This window comes from Gorilla gorilla, chromosome 6, assembly GCF_029281585.2.
Source record: "Gorilla gorilla gorilla isolate KB3781 chromosome 6, NHGRI_mGorGor1-v2.1_pri, whole genome shotgun sequence".
Lineage (NCBI taxonomy): Eukaryota > Metazoa > Chordata > Mammalia > Primates > Hominidae > Gorilla > Gorilla gorilla.
Window position 1 is genome coordinate 40,091,680 of NC_073230.2, and position 24,421 is coordinate 40,116,100.

General features: G+C 38.1%; 1 protein-coding gene across 6 annotated transcripts in view; it reads right to left on the minus strand.

The window, feature by feature from the left end:
- The window catches only part of LOC109027749 (protein C-mannosyl-transferase DPY19L1-like), a 135,533-nt gene that overhangs the window by 73,027 nt on the left and 38,085 nt on the right, over positions 1–24,421 (minus strand). For all 6 annotated transcript variants that reach the window (XR_010134441.1, XM_055347528.2, XM_063708097.1 and 3 more), the window contains 3 exons: positions 23,325–23,445; positions 22,472–22,564; positions 2,511–2,568 (listed from right to left, as the gene is read on the minus strand). Coding sequence is in view for 5 of the 6 variants with exons in the window: in XM_055347528.2 (XP_055203503.1) it covers positions 2,511–2,568; positions 22,472–22,509 (96 nt within the window). In the remaining variant the exon portion in view is untranslated. The remainder of the gene's footprint in view (positions 1–2,510; positions 2,569–22,471; positions 22,565–23,324; positions 23,446–24,421) is intronic.

Sequence of the window (24,421 nt, forward strand, 5' to 3'; positions counted from 1 at the left end):
TCGGATTTGAAGGTTTTAAATGTGTTTTAAATAATTTATTTAATAATCGATTAAGCTATTCATGCTACACATTTTATAACTATTTTGTTCAGGCAAAATTTTTCCCTTGTAAAACCATATGAGGAAAAAGAAAATTTGAAAAAAGTAAACCTATGCTATCTTAGCATCTAGTGCAGAGCAAACTAAATAATGGAAATAGAACTTAAATGCAAGTAACAATTCAGAACTATTCTTTGCAACATAAACCAATCACTCATGTGATCAAAGTAACTCTCCTAAGAAAGTAAGGTACCAGTTAGTAACCCACTAGCATTTCCAGTGAGCAATGCTCTACAAAAGCTCACTAAATACATAAATAGGTACTACCAGAGTGAATATTTCTGTCCATAGAAAAAGTATACACTTAAAAATCTGAAAAAAATAGGGTCTGAAAATCTCATTAACTAAAACCAAAATATGTTGAGTTCTCACCAATACTTTACCCAAAACTGCAGTTTATGCTCTCAATTTTAATGCCATTACCTGTATTTTCACACGTAATTTTACATGTAAGTAAAATTATCTACTTGACTATTTCAGCAAAACTGAAATTCTAATTCTAATGATATTCGGTTTACCTTTTCCTAAAAAAGTAATGTCTAAGCATGCTTTTCAGCTACACCAAGTAGCTGAAAAGTATCAAAAAGACAATTCATCAGCCTGAAAAGCCAGTTGAATAGTCTGAATTCCATTGTTAAAATTTAAGAAAACTTTGTAAGGAATGATGTTCATGCCACATGAGTATCAAACTTATAAGAAAACTTAAGACCAAGAATTAAAAACCATAGCACACACTGAGGGTAGCACGACAGACCTTTGCGCTTTACAAACAGTGGTCTTCCTGGTGGTCTAGGTTCCAAAATTTTGAATAACCTCTTTCCTCTGACACCTTATTGTTAACACACGATGCTTCTTTCTTCCATTATTAAATGGTTATTTCCCTGTTTCTTAGGTCATTCCCTCAGAATCTGTGGCTCAAAGTGCTTCATGGTCCACACTATCACAATGTGCAGGATCCACAGTCAGGAAAAGCCAAATCTTTTTTTTTTTTTTTTAAACACATACTATACCAATTAACTGATGTCATGTTGCAACCAGTTGTCAAATACTCTAGCTTTACATTTCTGTTATTCTAAATACTAAGAACATATTAGCTAAGTATCCATTAGTAACTCGCTGACTAAAAAGAAGTCCAGCATTGACTCTGCATTATGTTTGGAGATGATTATTGTTATAGCACATGTTAAAACATGTGCATATTCAAATACAGCAGGCACTGAGTGTATAAAATGCATGGAAGGACAAAGTCACTTCACACAAAGCAAGCTGACCTTTATTCTTTTCTCCCTCATACAAAATTTATCATGAAAGAAATCTAGACAGAGGTGTATTAGAAATTCATTTACAACTATGATTAATCTAGAAACACTGAAACTCTGAATTTACATTAGAATTTAAACCAAGTTAATTAGTCAATAACAGTAATAATACAAGCTAACAATTACGTAGCAGCTACCATGTGCCAAACACTGTTCTAGGCATTTACACATATGAATTCACTTAGTCTCTGCAATAATCCTATGAGGTGGGTAACATCATTATGCCATTTACAAAGAGGAAACTAAGGCAAAGAGAGATTAAATAACTTGCTCAGATCACAGAGCCACTAAATAGCAGTCAGGATTTCAACCCAGGCAACCTGGATCCAGAGTCTCTATTTTTTACAATACTGTTCTCTTTAGAAAGCGCTTGAACACTCAAATATTTTGCAAAAAGTACTTAAAAGAATATCAAATGTTAATACATTAAAATAAGAATACACTGTGTAGCTCCTGCAACAAAAAGTTATCCCTACAAAAGAAAGTTATATCGATTACTGCCTACTTCTATTATAACTAAAATATGAGCTTTCACAGTTTTAAAATTATACAAACAATTGATATTTGAGGGCAGGCGTGATGGCTTACACCTGTAATCCCAACACTTTGGGAGACCAAGGCAGGAGGATTGCTTGAGGCCAGGAATTCAAGACCAGCCTGGGCAACATAGAAAGATTCCATGTCTATAAAAAATTTAAAAAATTAGCTGACTGTGGTGATGAATGCCTGTAGTCCCAGCTACTCTGGAAGCTGATTCTGAGGCAGGAGGATCACCTGACCCCAGGAGTTTGAGGCTGCAGTGAGCTATGATCTACCACTGCACTCCAGACTGGGCAACAAAAAGAGACACTGCCTCAAAAAAAAAAAGAATTGATACAGTTGATACAGACACACTATTTCATCAAATTACTAAGCCTTATATCACATAAGAAGTATAATGGTCATGAAAAGTTAACTTAAATGAATGCTAGTGTTTAAATTTTGAATCAAAATAATAAGATCAAACATTTAAAGAATGCCATTATAGATTAAATTTAAAGAAGAAAACTGCATTTCCAGGAGTAATTCTGAGAATAGTTTTTGATTACCTACCTCTCCATGATTGAAAAAGAAGCACAACACTGTAACCAGGCCTCCTAATCGGCTGCCACTGGAAAAGAAGAAAACATAAATAACAAAAATCCAGGTCAATCCTAAGAAAAATGTTAAAATGGCATAACATCATAACCTCTGGTATTATAAAAGATTTTAGTCATACTAGAACTCTCCTATGCTTATTTATAAAATAGTGTATTTCCTCCAAAGTATCATTAGTCAAAATAATCTTTTTTCATTTTTAAAAAATCATTTGCTATCTTCAATATGTATAGACTCAGAAAAGCATGCAAACTGAAAGGGAATAAAAAATTCTTACTAGTCACATTGCTGTACATCATGCAACCTGATTTTTCTTTTTATTTTCTTTATAACCTTATATTTATTTATGTCCTTCAACATTTCTCAAACTGCTTTCCTTGGGACAGATGACATACATTAGGAAAAAGGGTGAGAAAGACGTGCAAGGAAAGGGATCCATGGTCATGAGGATGGAAAACCCCACACTGCCTACCTGCTCCTAGAAATTCACAAGGCACTTCCATACATTAAAGATTTAATTTCATATTTCCCAAATCCCATCCCCAAGCTACTTTTCTGCAGAATACACTTGAGGAATACCAGTTTATGAAGTTTTATGTTTCATTTGTTTTCAAAAACTGGAATAGAACACAAATATCAAAGTATGACGATCAGGCTTATAACTCTAGATAAGAAATTACAATGGTGCAATCTAGTAGTTCTAACAATTAACCTTCATTTGCTCAGGTAAGAGTGAAATATGTTCCCTACTGTCCCCCAGGTCTGGGTAGGGGACATAAGGCTATGTTTTGGTTTATTTCATCATGTTCTGCATCTTTACTCTTGAGGTCTTCTTACTCATTTTAGCTCATGCTGCTTTCTTATTATTCTACCCAAATATCCTTCCTTCTTTTTCTCTATCTACCTTCTTTCTATTTCTCTATCTATAAGTATACCACAGAGAGGTCAGAGAGGAAACAAAGAACCACATGGTATAGGCATCAAAGGCCTTGTATTTACTCTTGTGATGTATGAATGAGGAAAAGAGGAAGAGATGCAATGGCCAGCAGGGATAATCCATGTAGGGAGTATCCAGGAGACAGGTAGGGCTGGGACCCCAGCACAGGTGGCCTGTTTGCCTTGGCAAAAGAGGAGGAAGACTGCATATTTAGTGGCAAGTACTTTGTGGAGTTTCCATGTTCCCCACAGAGCAGAAGACACAGCCACTCGCTGCTAGAGAGAAACGATGGCAGCATTAAACGTTTGAGGAAAGACAGAAATGTCTGAAACACCACTCACATTTCAGGAGAGTGGTAACTGGGGAAAACACAGTGCTGCTGGGATATCTTAGGGGAACAACTGAGGCTGCAGAACACAAATCTATAGGGTCACTAATCATAAGATTGTGTGATTTTTGCCTACCAATTATCAGCCTAGAAAGCACAAATGAAATATAAAGGGGCAAAGAAACTGAGGACATTGGCCAGAAAGTGTCTGAAGTGATGGATCACTGAAATGAGAGCATCAGATAGAGGAGCTTAGAAAGCAGTACAGGCTAGGAAGTGGACGCCAGGGTTCTTTCCTGAAAGGTGTACCACATCTTCTTCAGAAGAGAAGCACACAGGCTAGGCCCAGGCTTCATCACAAGTGATTAGACATTAGAAAGGTTAAGACAGAGTTAATGGTTTAGAAAACAAATAAATACATTTTAGTGTTTTGAACTTACTCTAACAAGACAAAAAATATAGTTTATAGGGAAAAAAATGTGATTTTCTCTTGCTACCCTCTCCCAATCCTATTCACATAAGAACATTTTAGTATGTGTCTATTCTTCCAAATCTGTCTCTCTAACCGCACAAACATATATTTTCTGTGTGATCATATTAACATCTAAAATTTGTTCCTTTTCTAATTATTCAGCATAAAGATTATTCCTAATCAATATATGTAAACTTAAAGGGATTCTTTTTACAGATGGCAAATACTGTATAGTACAAATATATTTATTTAGCCCATTCCATATTACTGGGCATATAAATATTTTTCGATTTCTTGCTATAATAAAAAACGGTGAAAGCAAACATCCTCGTATGTGTAAATGCTGGCGCATTTGTTTCAGGAGGGATCTAACTGTGAGACACATGAGTCAAAGGATGTGAGCTGTGCCCGGAAGCACTGCAGCAGTCCACACCCTCGTCACAGAGTATGCAGGAGGTCATTTCTCCACCCCTCGTGCAGCACCTCATGTGTTTTTCAAATTTTGTCCTTAGGTGAAAACCCTTTTCTCACTGCCTACTTGTATGCAGCATCATTTTAGTGTTTTGTTTTGACAACATGTATTTTTTCTTCCGTGAACTGCTTATTCATATTCTTGTCTATTTTTCTATTAGACTATTTCCCTACTTAAAAATTAAGGTTATCAAACCTTTGACTGTCAAATGTGAAAATAACATTTAAAAGCTGTCCAAAAAAACAACCACTTTAAGCCTTCAGAAAGATGTAACTGTGATCTGAGTCACATATGGTTACAACTTCCATTCTCAGATTACAGATTAACTTGCTTTCTTATTTTTCTTGTTCAGTACAATGACTACAGAATTAAACAATGTCAGGCACAAAAACTTCCTGCCTTTTTTTTTTTTCCCAGAGACCGGGTCTCACTTTGTCACCCAAGCTAGGGTAGAGTGGCACAATCAGGGCTCACTGCAGCCTCGAACTCATGGGATCCAGCAATCCTCCTGCCTCAGCCTCCAGAGTAGCTGAAACTACAGGTGTTGAGCCTGCCTTCGTAGTTAATAACCTCTGTTAAAGATTAACTTTCCCTGTGTTGTTTTACTTTGCTTAGATCAGACTATAGAAAACCCGTCATTATTATACCCTCTGTTTAAAAAAAAAGTTAAATGTACCCTTCCCCAAAAGAAATACCACCTATAACCAGTCAAACTGCTGTGACTATGTGCCAACCTGTATGAATAATGTTGTATTCCTGCTAAAAATGTCTCTGTCTCTGCCTATATAAATGAAACCTAAACTTCCTTACTTCCAAAGGCTGACTTCATTCCTTTGGAGTTGGTGTTCCTGAGTGGTCCACCCTCACACTTTGTGCTTGAATAAACGCTCTTTAGATTCTGATCCTTTTGATTATTTTAAGTTAACACATGTGTGACAAAGTATTTTGATATAATTTGTGGTGTATTCTGTCAGAAAGAATTTTTAAACTTTTATGTATTTAAATATGTTTATATTTTCCTTTATTTCTTCTGCACTTTCTGTCTTGTCTCTGAAGGTCTTCCACACCTCAAAACTACAGTCTCCTAAAATTTCTTCTAATATTATTAACTGCATTTTCCACTTAGCTCTTCCACCCTAATTTTGTTCTCTTTGAAATACCCAATTATATTAAAATCATTTATCACGTAAACATCCCTTTTACCGGTGAAATGAAATTCAGCCTTTATCTTATATTAGATAGACTCTGTTCTATTTCATTCAACTGACTGAATTCTGTATTTTTTTTTGTATCACACTATTTTTATTACTGTAGCATTATGGTAATTTTAACACATGATTTTAAAAAGCTCCCCACCCCCAACTACTCTTATTTTTAAGATTTTTTAGGTAATTCCTACCAACTTATTCTTACATATAACATCTGAACCAGTCTCCCAACCCTGCTCCCCAATCCAAGAAAAAATTGTCAGGCTTCTGATCAGAATGACATTAAATTTATATATAATTTGGGTTGGGAAGGGCTGTCATTTATATGATGGTCATTCAGTTGCACAGTGTATTTCTTTCCATTTACTCAATTCTAATTGTATTCCTTTAAATAAAAATTTTTGGGGCCAGCCACGGTGGCTCATGCCTGTACTGTAATCTCAGCACTTTGGGAGGCCAAGTCGGGTGGATCACTTGAGGCCAGGAGTTCGAGACCAGCCTGCCCAGCATGATGAAACACTGTCTCTACAAAAAAAAAAAAAAAAAAAAAAAATTGCCACGTGATGGCGCATGACTGTAGTCCTAACTACTCAGGAGGCTGAGAGTCAAGAATCGTTTGAACCAGGAAGGCGGAGGCTACAATAAGCTGAGATTGCGCCACGGCACTCCAGCCCGGGTGACAGAGTGAAACTGTCTCAAAAAACAATAATTTTTTTTTTTGGACAACCAATGTAAGAGTCAAGTACCAAGTTAAAACTTCTAGAAATACAAAGAGAACATGATAAAATCTGATCACAGTGGAAAATTTTAATTCTTTCATAATCTGACAGGTCAAGTAAGCTAAAGGAAACATATTAGGGATCTGAAGGAGATAATCAACAAGCTCAATATTGTGACTATACAGAGATTACACATCATTTTCTTATGTCACTGGAACATCTAGTTGCAAAGGCACCTCATTCTCTGATTAGAAGCTAAAACAACCCAAAACACAAGAAAGATGAGTTTTTAAAAAAATGACACGGGGAATTTAATGTAAAATTTCCTTTTAAAAATTCTCTGGAACGAGGAATAAAAATGGAAATTTAATAACTTTAATTTTCTAAATGGCAGAGTAAAGGTAGAGAAAGAACAAAAGATTCACAAATCCAATTCCCCGACCAAATCTCAGGATGAGGTTTGCCTAAGAAGTCGCATACCCTCACTCAGCTGCCATACAACCTGGGAGGCTCTGAGGTTGGACAATTTCCTGAGGGCAGAGCCGCTGTAACAACACTCCTTTTTCACCAAATTATTAAATACAGGTTATGGTCCAACATCTTCCATGAATATGGGCTCAGCTTTGCTTAACTAACAAAAGAGGCAGATTTTTTCTAGTACACTTTTGAGAACTGCAAAGCTAGAGGAGGAGAATAAAATTTGTTTATCTACAAGGAATGTTCTGAGTTAGAATCACTGTGAAATGATATGACTTCAAACAAATCTAAACTAGTGTTCTCGATGTCCACCCTCTCACCCCAATGCATAGAGGCTACTAAGTAAGTCCTGTTATTTTGCTAAACAGAAAAGATGCAGCAATCAGAATACCTAAAATTTTAAAAAAAATTTTCTCCCATTATAGTTGATCAGTTGATATTTCAGCATTCCCTAGTGGTTTAAAAAAAAAAAAGTCTCTTCTGCAATATTACCACCAACTGTCAGAAAATATGAAAGCTCCTATTGTGCAAATTTTAAAACATTCTAAGCTTGCTAAACATTTACCACATTTACTCATACATCTCATTCACCTAAACCTTGATTTTTCTTAGACATAAAATGAGGGGATAATAAAAAATAAAGCTAAAAAGGACCTAAAAATACTTTCCAGCTCTAAAATTTAAGAATTCTATATTTCTCTTCTTTCCTACCTACTACAGTTGTATAGATTTAAATCAATTATCAAGTTTTGATAGGTTTCATTAATCATTAAGATTTTTATCTCTATTTACAAAAATGATGAACCATCCAAAGTTGAACTTTTGAAGAGAAAAAAGTAATCAGAGTTCATTCAAAACTATATTAAACAACTCTTACGAGTTAAGTTTTCTTATTGTTGTATAAATGCTTAAGAAAGAGAAAATGGAGAAAAATTTGGAAATAACCAAATTAAGATAATTTCCAATCTTAAGTTGGAGATTGAAGGCTTGAGCACCTTCCCAGCCCAATGAAGAAATGCCAAGCAGGCCTGGTTCAGAGCTGAGAACCTTCCCCTATACTCATGGTGGCAGGGGGATGGGGGATTCACTGGTTACTAAGGAAAGAGATAGGAAAGAAAGATGAGGAATAAGGATAAGAATCGGGAAGGGTGAGAAAAATTCTCAGCTTGGTCGTTTCCAGTCTGTTTCAAGCAAGTGATTAACGCCTTTAATTTAACTCTCTATCTGCCAGTTCTAACAGAAGTTTTCATTTATTAGATTGTGAACTCCTCAATTCACCCATGGTGCCAAGGACCAAGCCTTGTCCATGAAAGAGAGTGAAAGGGTACCTGAAAACAGAACTGTTCAATCAAAAGACTGCTGGCATTCCTTTTTTGAAAGCTTGTAGCCAAACACACCACACCTCATGTCACACCAGGCAGGGCTATGTGTTCAGGTGAGCCTCTGCTCTGACCCAACCACCACACTCCTCAACTCCTATGCAGACCTCTCCACTGTGTGCTCCAGGCCCTTCATTCCATGGTGAACAACTACCTATCCAACACCTGCAGCCTCTTCCCAGATGCTTCCTCCTTCTCCTGCCTGGAAATATCACTCTCCTCTGAACAAATGCTTCCCCTGGAGACTCCCTCCTAGTATCCCAGAGTCTGTCCACTTCCCTCCATCCCACCACCATCATACCAGCTCAGGCTCCCATCCTCTTCCCCTGGGCTGCTACAGCCTCCGACACCCCCTACCCAAAGCCTGCTCCCTCTACACTGCAGAGTGTGTTGTCTTTAACAATGAATGGACCCAATCCCACTCCATCCACACAGCCCTTCAGTGGCATCCCTGCCACAAGGTCAAATCCAAACACCAAAACATATCCGAAATGCCTCACAGGATCTGGCCCCTGCATACACCTCAACTCCTTTCACTATTCTTCGTACTACCCACACTCTGCTCTCCAGCTGCACTGCCCTCATCACAGTTCCTCAAATGATAAGACCACACTGACAACAGTGTGCAGAGCAGCCTGGGAGCAAGACTGGTGGGGAGCAGAGCCACAAGAACTGATGCAGAGTCATCCCAGGGGGATGGGCTGGCAGAGAAGTGGAAGAAGCGTCCGCCAGAGATACTCTGAAGCAGGACAGTAATAATAGGATTTTGTGACTCCTTGGATTACAGAGGAAAGAGGAAAGTCATGGCTATCTCTTAGAGGTCAGACTGGGCATTAGAGTAGACAGAAGTGTCATTTGCTGAGAGAGTGAAGGCATAAAAAGGGGAAGGTTTTGGAGAAAAGATGCCAATATTGCCAACCAATAACTTTCATCAATTTATGCATACTAAATAAAAATACTTATCTTTTAAATATTCATATACAACTGTTAGACCAAATGGATTTGATTAAAGATGTGTTAGCGGGCCAAGTTAATAGTACATTAAAAAAAAAATGTAGCTGGAAAAGTTTGAGATGGTAGAATTCACAGCCTATTTAAGACGTGTTTTTAGCCAAAAATCCAGGCTGCATAAGCAGTAAATGCTTGATTTTTTGAAAATAAATAATAAGAAAATATCATGTAAAACAATGGAAGCAAAACTGGCATAAAATTTAAGAAATTCAACTTTTCCTTAAAACAGGTGGAGGGCAGTGGAAGAGTGGAAAATTAATACAAAACGCTATTCCATTCTGCTACAGAGCCTAAGAATACCTCATAGGCAACTTGGTTGGATCATGGGAAGAGAAGGTAGGAAGATTAACTGTGTTAATGATGACTATTCACTCCAGATATAAAGGGGGACATCAAGCAAAATTAAAAAGGGCTTTGACATACAGACTAATCATCCAGGCCCTCAGGGCTTCTGGAACATATCTAGAAATAAAGCAGCTTAAAAAAAATCTCTCAGGTATCAAAGAAACCACTCTGAATCTCCAATGACCAAAAAAGATAACAGAGAACAGAAAATCGGAAGATGAAGTATTGTCCTCTGACTAGCCAGTTCCTTATGTGGAAGAAAAGGGATTTTCTGCTGGCTACTTATGTCTACAAAAGGACATCCAGGCTTTTCTCACAAAAGCTCAGAAACAATGGAGAACTGGGCAGAGACAAGGGCAAATATTCAAAAGTAGGGGAGAAGATCAGGAACAGATCAACAGAGGGGCCACAGGGACTCTGGGCAGCCCACATTAAATGTAGAGAAGTTCATGAAAAAGATCATTTAAAAGTTCTGTTCAAAAAGTGACCTCATTGCCAGACAGGGGGTGGAAGTGAGGAAAAGGGAACACTGACCCTACCTCAGTGAGTGTGTGCTCAGCCCTCACGCATAAGTGTCTGCATATGACCAGGGGTGAGGGGGAGGAGTAGTCACTGGCACTGGGTGTCACTTCTGCACTGACGTAAAGAATCAGATATGTCTCCTGGACTCTGGCCACAGGCAGAAGCAGCTGAGGCTGGTAAACTAAAAAGCAACAAGATGAAAGGAGCCTGAGTCTCCCTAAACAAAGCAGTTTACACTCTCATCATGCTGTAATAAAAGCCACTAGTCAGTTAAGACCCATCCACTTTGCAATCTTCCAACCAGCTCCTCATTCTTAGATACAAATGTCAAGCTAGGAATCACCAGGCTGTTGGGGATGGAAGCTTCCAATGTGAAAAATAGAAACTAATACAAATTGAAGGGGGACCTAGAGGTAACAAAGACAATGCAACAGGCAGAGAAATTCTCAAACTCAAGATTCTTTAGGTTGGAAACTAACAGAAATGACAATAAAATGTAAAAATAAAATAAGGGAGAAAAACCCTGAGAAAATTCGACTTCAAGAAGTCCAATATCAATAACTTTCAAGAAAACAGGAAAAAAAAATGGAGAAGAGAAAGTCATTAGGGAAATAATACTAAAAAAAGTTTTCCTCCAAAGTGAAGTAAGTGCCCAGATAGAGCGCACAAAGTATGCGATGAGAAGGATGAAATATCTACCACATCATGAACTTTTTGGGGACTAAAGAGAGAAAGATGAACCCAAAAGCTGCCAGAGGAAAACAACTAGCCACACACAAAAGGAACTAATGGTAGAACAGCACCAGACTTTTGAAAAGCTACACTCCATCTTAGAAGACAGTCGAACAAAGCCTTTAAAAGTCTGAGGAAAAATAAAAATCAACAACCAGGCAAACCAGTAATTGAGTACAAAAATAAAAAAGGAAATGTTCAAACATGCCAGACAAATGTATTTTAAAACTATCTCTGTGACTCTCTTGGAAATTACCTGAGGATATAATCCTCGAAAGGATGAAACAGACCAGAAAGAGACCAACCTGGGGTCCAAAACACAATGAATCCAATGAGGAAAGGGGAATTCTCAGGATGGTGGTAAACAAAACTCCCAGGGAATCGCTATACGGAAGCCCAGGGAAGGACGGGTCTAGGATGGAACCAGAGCCAGAGGCTCCAGGAGGGAGGCCCCAGGGGATAGGAGTGGGAGAATTGAAATAATGGATTTTATACATTTGACAAAGTATAAAATAAGCGTTTACAGTTCAGTTGTAGATCTGGAGAGCAATTAATCAGCATACAGAACACCAAGGAAAACAAAATATTCGCAATAATTAACCACAGGAAAAATTTTAAGTTACCAAATAAACAATTATTTATACTACTTAATTCAGCAGTAAGCAATATTTTTACAGTCATAATAACGTAACTGTGGACTATTGTTTTACGTATCAGAATTGCTGAGATTTCAAAGATCTGAAAGTGGCTTTCCCTAGACAAAGGGATAGATGGGGTGGGGAAGACAGATGGGGCAAGGCACCACTGACGTACTTGATGATAAAAAGTTGAATAATGACAAAAGATATGCATGTATATATAAAGCAGTGAAAATTCAGTTTAAAAACATACTAATAAGTAATATACCCATTGTAGAGCACATTAATAGAAAGAAATTTGTTCAATTACTTATTTGGAGACCTCTTGATATTTGTCAAAAAATACTTATAAGGAAGAAATCATAAAAATGTTCCAGATAACATTAAAATAGATGTTCGTATTCACCACCAAAAGAAATAATAGAGTATATTTTAACCTTGGCTTGAAAACATTAAAGAAAAACCTTCCAAAAAAAAGAGAAATTTTCCATACTGAAATTACCAACTACAAACTACCAGACCATGCGAAGGTATGGAGTTACAGTCATCTTACCTGGAGAATGAGGAGTCGGGGAAATGTGTAATCGCAAAAGCAGACATTTAAGAAACCACCACCCAACACGCTGTATGTTACCTTTCCCTCCAATGTGTCGTTAGTTCAATAAATGAGTCTAAGTAAAATTAACTGAGGAAACTATTAGAATAATTATAAAATTACATGTATAACAGCTAAAAATGGAGCAAAATAGGATCCTGAAAAATGACAATATTAGAAAGAGTAAACTTCCACCTATCAAACCAAAACAATGCATACAGAAATATCAGCTGAAGAACAGCAAAATCCTGGGACCTCAGAATCCTTCAGAAATGAATTATTACAGAACAGTAATATTCTGGAACATGAGAACAGAAAAGAGAACGGAAAGTCTAGATCCTTCTTAGTGTCGTGTATCTTTAAAACATTTTAACATTTTAAGTAAAACTTTTTATGAAATAGAAATACTACTCATTTTGGAAATGGAATAAACACTTTTTTCTTCATTATGCAGAATCTTTAAACAAAAATTAACTAAAGCTGCAGACAATTTAATTGCTGTGGAAAGAACACTTTAAATATATTCTCAAAGACAGTAGGCCAGGCATCGTGGCTCACGCCTGTAATCCCAGCACTCTGGGAGGCCAAGGCAGGTAGATCACGAGGTCAGGAGATCGAGACCATCCTGGCTAACATGGTGAAACCCCGTCTCTACTAAAAATACAAAAAATTAGCCGGGATTGGTGGCGGGCACCTGTAGTCCCAGCTACTCGGGAGGCTGAGGCAGGAGAATGGCATAAGTAAACCCAGGAGGCGGAGCTTGCAGTGAGCCTAGATCACACCACTGCACTCCAGCCTGGGCGACAGAGGAAGACTCCATCTCAAAAAAAAAAAAAAAAAAAAAAAAAAGACAGTAGAGCACACACTTTGGAGCCATTGTCAGTACTCAAATCCCTCCTCTGCCAATGACTAGCCCTGTGACCTTGGCAAAGCTATTTAATATCCTTCTATCTCAGTTTCCTTATCTATAAAGTGGTTTACCTATCTCATCTGGTAACCATATGGATTAAATGAGTTTCTGATTGTAAAGAGCTTAGACTACAGTCTCACACATAAGCGTTATACATGTACTGAATTTCTCCAATCAACAACAGTCTTCAAGGAAGATTGGAATCTGCAGAGGGAAAGCTTCAGAATGAGTCCACTGGAAAAATACTTCCTAAACTGGTAAATGCTAGTAAAGCTTATGTGATAGATAATATATTTTTATTGTGCCTTTCATATATGGCAACCATAAGCTAAGTTTTTCTTTCAATATTTTATTATGAATTTATTCAATCAAAAAATATTTTGGAAGGCAAGCATTCTTCTGGGTCCTTTGCAAACACTACCTTATTCCATTCTCACATAGAAGACAGAGTCTCTTAAACTCATTTAGGTGTTCTCCCCTCTACTCAATCACTTCTTTAAAAATTGTCTATAATCTTCCATTTTAGTTAACCTAATAAAACACTCACTGCACCTCCCTTTTACAACCCTAAAAGACCTCTGTTACTTTATATTTTCTTTTACATCTAAAGGCAAACCAAAGAACTGGCAGTCACTCTAAGTTCTGCTCACATCATTTATTCAAACTATATAAAAACTCAACCTTAATAGATTCCATCCACAATTTAGAGCTTCTATACAGCTTTTTTCGGTCTTCTAGCCTTAATCATGACAGCCTAAGTTTGCCAGACATCTAAGGAAAGCACCTAACATGGAAGGTAGAGACCAAAAGATGTTTAAAAAAACAAGCTAGGCTGGGCACGGTGGCTCAGACCTGTAATCCCAGCACTTTGGGAGGCTGAGGCGAGCGGATCACCAGGTCAAGAGATTGAGACAATCCTGGCCAACATGGTGAAACCCCATCTCAACTAAAAAATACAAAAATTGGCTGGGCGTGGTGGCACGTGCCTGTAGTCCCAGCTACTTGGGAGGCTGAGGCAAGAGAAAATTACTTGAACCCAGGGGGCGAAGGTTGCAGTGAGCCGAGATCATGCGATTGCACTCCAGCCTGGTAACAGAGCGAGACTCAGGCTCAAAACAAACAAACAAACAAACAAAAAACACAAGCTAGAAGATGCCAAGATTATTCTGGGAGGGTAAAAACATCATTAATACCCTTAGAGAGAAAATGTGTTGAATCCATGAAACAAAAATAAAATACTATTTTTTAGAAAGGAATGTTTATAGAACAAACAAAACTTCTTGGAAATTAAAAGCATGATAATGAAAAATAAAAACTCATTAGAACAGTTGGAAAAAATAAGGCTGATAAAATGTTCTAGAATGTAAAACAAAGCCAAAGAGCTTAAAAATGGGGGGAAAAAAGAAAATAAAATAAAATTAGAGGACTGGGAACTATGAACATCCAAACAATAAAAGTTCTGAATCAGAAAACAAAGGGAATGAAATAAGTATAGAAATAATTCAAGAAAATTCCCAGAAATCAAAGGCATGAGTTACAAGATTGAAACAACCCATCAAGTGTCTAAGAGAACACATGAAAGCAGATCTACACTGAGATGGTATTGCTCTGAAATTTCAGAACCATAGAGACAAAGAAGATATTCTACAATCTTCTAGAGAGAGGAAGGGGAAGCAAAGGTCACATACAAAGGTTTAGAAATCCAAATAACTTCGGAACATCTGAATAGCACCATCTGAAGCAACCGACAATGTTTTCAAGTCTAGAGTTCAATACTTGGCCAAACAGTGAACCAAATACGAAAGCAAATAAAGACATTTTCAAATATGCAAAGTTTCATAAATGTTTACCTCCCAGCTATCTACTCTCAAGACCTACTTACTAGAAGATGAGGTCTACCAAAGTGAGAAAATAAACCAAGAAAGAAGAACAAACAGGATAAGGGCACAGGAGATCCAACAGGGGAGAGCAGTCAAGGAAATCCCAATGGGATGCCAAGAGGACAGATGTACACAAACCATGGAAGGTAGCCAGTCCAGAACCAAGTACTTACTGACTCATGCCCAAAATCTCCACATTTTATTTGTGTGAGCCTGGATGAGCCTGGACCAGATTCTTGTCTGTATTTTATCTTGGCTCCACATGCTTTACTGCTGGCATCAGTTAAAGACACTTATGTCACTCACAGAAGTTGTTCTGCTTTGATATGCTCCAGAGAGCCAGGGTAAACAGTGGTGAATTTAGAAAGAGGGAACAGCTCTTCCCCTCATGATATTTCTGCTGGATATTCAGTACCTGGCTACTACATTTCTGCCAGATGTCCCTACCGACTGAGTCCCACATTTATCCCAGGACTAGCTCATGACCTTGCCTACTGATGTCCTTAGGAATCAGGCTCCTGGTTGAAAACCTATATGGGATTTCTCAGGCCTGGCCATATGCAAGGCTTTGCCTGGCAGGCCTCACAGGGAAAAAAAGAAGACCTTCACACACCAGGCTTGGTGCAGAGCCAGCGTACTGTAGTCTCTCAGGGGAGTTGCAGTCAACGACTCAGCCATTTCTGGGTGACAAAGCTCTTCTTATATTTGCCTTCCTACCCCAGGCACCTTTATTTCCTGGTCCCATTCTCTGCTGGCAGAGAGAGGCTCCTTGAAGAGGCTGCTCCCCACTCTGACTCAGACTCTGCACTCTTTGGCTCCTGGCCCTTCTCCTTTGCCCCACCACCTCAAGAACCATAAACTGCAGGAGCCTTTTGTTCCCTTTTGATGGGGGTGAGACATCCTGATCGTCACATCTCACTTATACCATTACAGTAAATGATTAAAGGCTTAACTCTCACTTTTGCCTTGTCGCTTTAACCAGCCACTCCAATACCTGGCAGCTCAGCTCCCTCCCCTAGCTCAGCTGAGCTCCTGACAGCCTCAGAAAGTTGCCTCAGGGAACCTAAAGACCATGACTCAGAAATTCTCTTCTTCTGGGAACTTTCATCTAACAAGGGCAATAGTGTCCTCCCCTTAAGCAGCTAGGTTTGTGCCTGATACTCAGTTTTTCAAAACTAAACACACCATATTTAATATATACACATGAGTGGCATAATCATAAAGAAAAACAAGGAAAACACTGGTCCAAAAGTTAGGATGCCATTTCCTCTGAGGGTTGAGGGAAGGAAAGAGAATGCATTAAGAAGGAATTTTAAGGGTATGAAAGCTCTGATAATTTATTTATTTTTTTAATCTGTGTCATGGGTATGTTAAGTATTCATTTTACTAATCTTTAAAAATATATATAAAGATTTTACACAATTCCATAGTCGTAACATTTTACACATAAAAAAGTATTTTTTTTACTAGTTATTTATTTACTGGGTCACAGATAATACACTCATATGATAATGCATAAAATAAAGTAAGGAATTTCACACAGCTGTTTCTGACAAGAGCCTCAACATAAACTGAAGGGATAATTTAAAAGTAAAGTTCCAGTAAAAGTATTGCATGGGGTACAATAAACCAAAGTCCAAGTAGGCAGCAGTGACTAGGCAGCTATCAGTCAATAATGAGACACTCCGCAGGGGCATTGTTCTGTCTGCCCCAGGATGACTCATCAGCCACACTCACTGCCCACTGTTTTCTCCAGAAGACCTCCTCCGACGGCACTTGATCTAGATGGAATCAAAGGCTGAAGAGTCTAAAAAGCTAATGGGGTATTTTGGGGGCAACCTCGGATAGGATACTGAATGGGAAAGAACTCAAAGATTCTAACATAAGATCTAAAAATCAACTTAAGTACTTTTATAATTCTACCATATTTCTCTTACCTTAGGCAAAGGAATTTTTGTCTATCCTTCAGCTCCAGTTTTAAGGAGAGTAGCAGGAACTCTGAAGACAGAGGCAGCATTAATCAGGGGAGAACGCTACAAAGAAAATGAAGTTCAAAAAGACAGCACCAGAGTCCTCTCTGGCCAGTCACAGCCCTGGTCTGTGAAAACCCTCGGTGGTTTCATGCATCATTTCACCATCCTAAGATTCAAAACAAATCAAGCAATCAAAGGCAGGGCTGCTAAGTAAGCAGCTGCACAAGCAGAGCAGTGGGAGAGGTGAATGGGACCAGGGCCTCGCTGCTGGGGAGAGGAAGAAGGGGTGGGAGACTAGATGGGGGTAGCAAGGGGACCCAAGGGAAGTCCAGTTAAAAAGTTTTATTGGCCAGGCACAGTGGCTCACGCCTGTAATCCCAGCATTTTGGGAGGCCAGGGTGGGTGGATCACCTGAGGTCAGGAGTTTGAGACCAGCCTGACCAAAATGGTAAAACCCTGCCTCTACTAAAAAAAAAAAAAAAATACAAAAATTAGCTGCGTGTGGTGGTGCGCGCCTGTAATCCCAGATACTCAGGAGGCTGAGACAAGAGAATTGCTTGAACCCGGGAAGCGGAAAATGCAGTAAGCCATGATCGCACCATTGCACTCCAGCCTGGGCAACAGAGCGAGACTTCGTATCCAAAAAAAAAAAAGTTTTGTCTTAATTTTGTCATGTGAGAGGGGAGGTAAGGGATGAACACATTCTGAGGCAGATGGGAAGGAACCAGGAAAGCAAGCCTGAAGGACAGCGATGGGCAAAGAAGAACTGGCAGCCAGTAGGGATAAATCTAACACCTACAAAGGAATGAGCCTTAAACAAAGGCACTTTTTTTGATGTTTCTCTGATCCTACCAGGCCTCTGTATCCCAGTATTGTACTCCCTCTTTTATTTCAGCTAGTCAGTATTTCTGGCACCCTTTTTCAAAGAGAAAGAAAAAAACTCCTGCTCAGAAACCCTGTTACTGTTTGTACTCATCCTTACATAGCAGTAAAATTTATAATACACAAATTTATAATACATAAACTTTATATACATATTTTTCCAGAGAACTGTTAAACATATACATTATTTAACAGCTTAATACACTATCCAATCTATTCTTCCTCAACAATGCACCATAACCTAGCTAACCCCGAATTCCAAAATAATACCAAAATCACACTAAAGTACAAAGAAAAGCTTTAGAATCACCTGCTTGGTATCTGCCTTAGAGTCCAACACCAAAAGTTTTTTATATTTATCAATAAGAGAAACTTAAGCATATATGAATTTCCTCCAGAAGAAACTATGGGGAAAGTTCGAACTGTCCAACAACCAATGCTCCTTCTTACTTGCAGAACAGAGATTTCCACACACTGGGTCTTAAGAAACTGGCCTCCAGAAACAGTTAGTCTGTGGCTAAGAAATATCAGGGTATCTTATGAAATAAATAACGGTAAGTATAAATCAATACAGCTTCAAAAAATAATTAACGAGTATTTTTTAAAAAATACTAAAATACTGAGAATTCCAGAAAAAGAATTATACCATGAGTAGGCTGTGTTTGCAAAACAGATCTCACTTCATCTCCTCAAGTTAGAGCTTGGCAGCCTGGCTCCATTCATCATTTGGCTGTTTTCTATTTTCCCTTCTTCTATTTCTGGTGAAATGGACTTGCTTACATGGCTTCTAAAAACTTATATGTATATTATCTCAAAACCAATATACTTCTGAATTTAAGATGTCACAGTCAATCTGCCCGCAAATTTCTAATCTGCCAGACAAATCTCAACTTTTATTTCTCAGTATATAATATAATTTATTTTTTTAATCCTAAAAACAACTTTAGATATCCTCCTCTTTATTTTTAACCCATATTTTAAGAAGTCTGCAGCTTTATCCCTCTCATAAAATTACAAGGGTGACTAACCATCAAGGAAGAAAACATTAAGAACTAACTAGTAATCTGAAACCTCTAAATGTACTTCAGGTCAAAAAACATAAAAAAATGCAATGAAAAACACTGATAGAAAAGAAGTGATAAGAGACTCTATTCAAAATAATATACATCAGGATCAATTGTGGGAAGAACCTTCAGTTTAGGATGCCTTTGGATAGAGCTAAAGAGATGGTTCCAGGTTAAGAAAAAGCCCACAAACAGCAAAAGGAAAGCTGGAAAAATTTAAACGTGTGCTGCTAATGCAGACCACCATGGGGTCCAAGAGTTGGGTAACACAGAAGGGGCCAGCTAAAGCACAAAGCAGTCAAGTGGGCAGAGTGAAACAAGCTATAGCCACTGACATTGGAAGAACCAGAGACAGCCATCTGGAAAGACCCAAATGCTCTTAAGGTAAAAGCTGCCCTCATGCCACCTTAAGCAGTAGTCTACAGACTTTTTTATACCAAAACTACAGTAAGAAGACTTTACATAGCTCAGCACACATACATATGTGTGTGTGTGTGTGTGTGTGTGTGTGTATACACACACACACACAGCAAATGGAAGTTTCTCTAAGTAGTATCTATCCTTACTAGTGTGGTAGACGATATTATTTACTTTGTAGTATTTTTTTCTCATCTAAAATGAAATGGGCTCAACCCACTGAATCAATTTTAAAACTCTCTAATAAGTGATGCCCTGCAATTTGACAAACACTGTGCTGAAGAGTCACTGCTTGACTTTGAGGACTGGGGAAAGTCAAGTGTTCCATGAGATCATACTTCAGCTTGAATCCTGTTCTTATACTGGTCAATTTTTGTATTTATTTCACTTGCTTTGGAATAGGTTTCAACTCAGTCAGTTACCAAGGCCTTTCATCATCCAGCACAACCACTGTTCCAATCTGAATCCCCCACAACACTCCCTGAAGAACATGCTTACTGATCTGCTTACTACCTGCTTTCCACATACTAGATTTTGGCCTTTGCCTCTCCCTGGTATGCTTTTATCATCATGGTTTATTTCCACCTATCCAAATACCTCTGATTCTACAAGGTCACACTAAAGTAGCCCCTCCATGCAGAACAAATTTCTCCTGCCTCTGGAGTTCTAAGCACTTTATTTTTCCTTCCTTTCTATCTTCCATTCACACACACCCTGCCGCACTCCCATGCTCTCAGAGCCCAAACAGTCTTAAGAAACTACTTGGTATGAATTGTTTGTGTTGACTGAACAACTGAATACAAAAAACTGCCTACCAGGCACCACAGGGGTTAAACACTGAGAAAGATCAGGTCAGGGCCAAAACCACCAAAAACCCCTCAATCGAAACCAGAACCTTCTATTCTCCTCAGTAGATGTTGTGCCTTCTGCCTTTGAAAAAACAGTTACAACAAGCATTACAAGAAAATATGAATGCTTTCTTTAACAGATGTTTACAAATTCTTCTTTCAAATAAAAAAGTAGCCAGGCATGGTGGCACACACTTGTAGTTCCAGCTACTTGGGAGGCTGAGGCAGGAGGACTACTTGAAGCCAGTGGTTTGAGGCTATAGTGCACTGTGATCACATCTGTGAATAGTCACTGGACTCCAGTCTGGGCAACAATATAGCAAGACCCCATATTTTTTTTAAAAAAGGTAGCATAAGTGCAGATTAGCAGCTTAGCAATAATGCCATGTTTCATATTTTAACTTCTCTTATTTAAAATCTAATCTCCCAAATGTAATAAAGCTACCCATAGACAGACGGGCAGTACTTAGCAAAATGAACAGACACCACCAAGTTTCTCTCCCTCTGGCTCATTACGATGCAAGCACACAGGCCCACTTTCCCTCAAGTCAGCCTCCTTTTCTCATTACCATATTCTTTTGGTTTAACTTATTTCCCTGCATCTTGTTTCAAAAACAAAATCTTTCACATCATCTTTTAATCATCCATTTTTATTTTAGTCTCCCCAATTAAACAAAAGAATTTTCTTAGACCTAAGTCAGAAACATTAACTTCAAAGTGTCTTAAATCTATATACAAATATATTTTACACCAACCTTCTAACAGCTTCCTCATTTGATAAATGCTTATCAAGTAACTGCTAGATACTCAAATGGTGGGCTAGAAACTCAACACATCTTTGAGGTACTAAACTGAAAATGCCACACTTCCAAAGGAAAGGAGATAATGGGATAATAGCAAATTCAAACTCATTATCCCGAATTGAAAATCATATACAATTCTCATAATTCTGTACTACAAAGAATCAATAAGCAGCAAGGAAGAAAATTCTAAAGATAATCTCAAGGCAAAATACTTCAAACATACATACAGTATAATAAATTGGCAAAACAAGAAAGAAGAAAAGTAAACATAAAAAGCTTGAAAAAATTAGTCTTTTAGTTTTAGGAATGCTGCTCAACTGTGAAGTAAATCAGGTCAGATATTAAATATTGCATAGAAGACACTTCTAAATATTGCATAGAAGATACTTCTACTTTAACATTAGTAAAGAGCTATTAATATCATTTGATAATGAGTGGTCTTTTCCCTTATATTTTATGTAAACAATATATACTGGATGGAGCTGAAACAATCTACAGCCATTGACATTGGAAGAAGAACCAGAGACAGCCATCTGGAAAGACCCAAATGCTCTAAGGTAAAAGCTGCTCCCTCATGCTACCTTAAGCAGTAGTCTACAGACTTTTTTTACACCAAAACTACAGTAAGAAGTAAGACTTCACACATCTCAGCGCCCACACATACACATGTACATACAACAAATGGATTATATTGTTCCATAACAATATATTAGATATTCCATAACAATATAAGGAATATATATTGCTTATGTTCAAATGCCTATGAATATTTAAAATTTATGCCAGGCACTGTGGCTCATGCCTGTAATCCCAGCACTTTGGGAGGCTGAGATGGGCAGATCACTCAAACCCAGGAAATTGAGACTAGTCTGGGCAACATAGCAAAACCCTGTCTCTACAAAAAATACAAAAAATTAGCTGAGTTTGGTGGCATGCACCTATAGTCCCAGCTACTCAGGAGGCTGAAATGGGAGGATCGCTTGAACCCAAGAGGTGGAGGTTGCAGTGAGCAGAGATCACACTACTACACTCCAGCCTGGGTGACAGAGTGAGACCCTGTCTCAAAAAAGATAGTAATTAAATTTATCAAGTATTCCCAATTCTATTTACATCTCTAAAACTATCTTAAGTGTGATGGGCCATGGCAGTGGTGAAATCATGCAAATAATGAATGATTTTATGATAATAAGATATTTTAGGATATTTTCATAAAACTGAACTATAAATTAATCAATGATTAACTATTAACTAATCAACTATTTTATTTTAGTATATCTTATAAACACATACTAAAATATTCTTACCTTAAATATGTGCCATATATGAAGAATAATGCCATCATTAGTCCATTTAAAATAAAAATTACAGCAAATAAAAGGAAGCAAGATCTCCCAATCCTTTAAAAATAAACAAAACATATGTTCTAATCACATTAACCCAAATTACCTTATGTGTCTAGCAATTTATATTAAATTGTGTTCATTTTGAAAATGGTTGCCAGATACATTAAATAGTTGCCTTGGTTCCCACATGAAAACACAACACTACTGCAGAACACAGATGAGATCAGGGTAATTAGCAATGATGGTTTTAAAACAGGGCTGCAAATTCAGATACGTCTCCTCTGGAGGTATGGGGTCTACAGCCCCCATTTTTGAGTTTCAGTGGGCTTGTGACTCAACAGAGTACGGCAGAAGCAACACTAGTGACTTCTGAGGCTAGGTCATAAGAGGTCACACAGTGTCCAGCTTGGAGCCTTCAGCTGCCATAGGAAAAGCCTTACTACTACTCTGAGGTACTTTGCTATCAAAAAGCCCAAGTCACCCAGAAAGGCCACATGTAGGTGTCCCAGCTGACAGTTCCAGTTGAGCTCAGCCTCACAGTCCTCCATGCCCAGGAGCCAAAATGTGAGCAATGCAGCCTCTCAGTTAACTCCAGCCTTCGCAGACATTTGAGTCTTAGTAGCAGAGATCCCTGAAATCATGGACATAAACCAGCCCCGCTAAAGCCTGCCCAAATTCTGGACTTGCAGAATCCATATGCATAATAAAATCGGTGTTGCTTACACCACTAAGTTTACAGTGTTAAGTTTATTATGCTGGATAAGTTTATTACGTTACAACAGATAACTGGACAATATTACAGAACGAAACTTACCTTCACAGCTTTCAGTAGGACTGAGTCCTTCTCCTCTGGTAACCGTCCGACATATCTTGGTTTGAATACCAATCAAGTCCATTATTTTGGTATAAATCCGGTACCAGCTGGCCAAAATTACCTATTTTTAAAAAATATAGTGGCATCTTAAGAAAATATACCAAACAATTTTCATTACTAGAATACTTTTGAGATATTGTGACAATTGCCATATTTTCCCTTTCTATACCATCCACTTGGCTCCCTTTAAATCTAGTAAAACGAGGCTCAGAATCTCCTAGGCAGATTCTTCACTCGTCAGTTTTCAATTGTTCATCCATGGGTAAGGACAAAATATGGGCCAAAAAAAAGTGCTAAGTTTATGTTTTTCAAAAACTATACAACTCTACTAAGAGACACAAAAGAGGATTTGCTCAAGTAAAAGATACTGGGTCTACTGGAATAGACCGAATTATTTAAGATTTGAATTCTCCCTCAAATTAATTCATAAACATAAAATAATTCTAATCAAAATTCCAAGTGCCTAAAATGTATCTAGAAAACTAACAAGAAAACTAAAGGGAATGTTTTAATAGATATTAAGTCTTATCACCTTTAATAATTAAAATAGTGTGATACTGGCACAAGAATGGCTAGACAGATCAATGTAGCCATAGTACAGGTGGTGATAAACCACCCCAGACGCCCTCTTCCAGGCTGAGGCACTCATTCCTCCAGCTAATTGGAAGACTGGTGCCTGAGAGCTCGAAGCTGTGTCCCTCCCTGGGAAGAAACTAAATTCACTCAAAGTGACACCCCCTACCCAAGGGCAATCTGCATCCAATGACGGACTAGTCAATAGGGAAAGATACCAGGGGCCCTTATGTCAAGGTAGGACAACTCTGCAAGGCCATCCCAGATACAGAGCTGCCCAGGGACTGGATGAGGCCTTCACAGTGACTGCATCAAAGCTCTCCTCTTCCTCCTGCCTATTCTGCTTCATTCATCCCTCTTCAAGTGTTGACCCTAAGGACACTCCCTCAACTACTTCCTGCATGCAAATCTCCATCTCAAAGTCCACTTCCCATGACCTCAACCTAAGAAATACTGAGCACAAA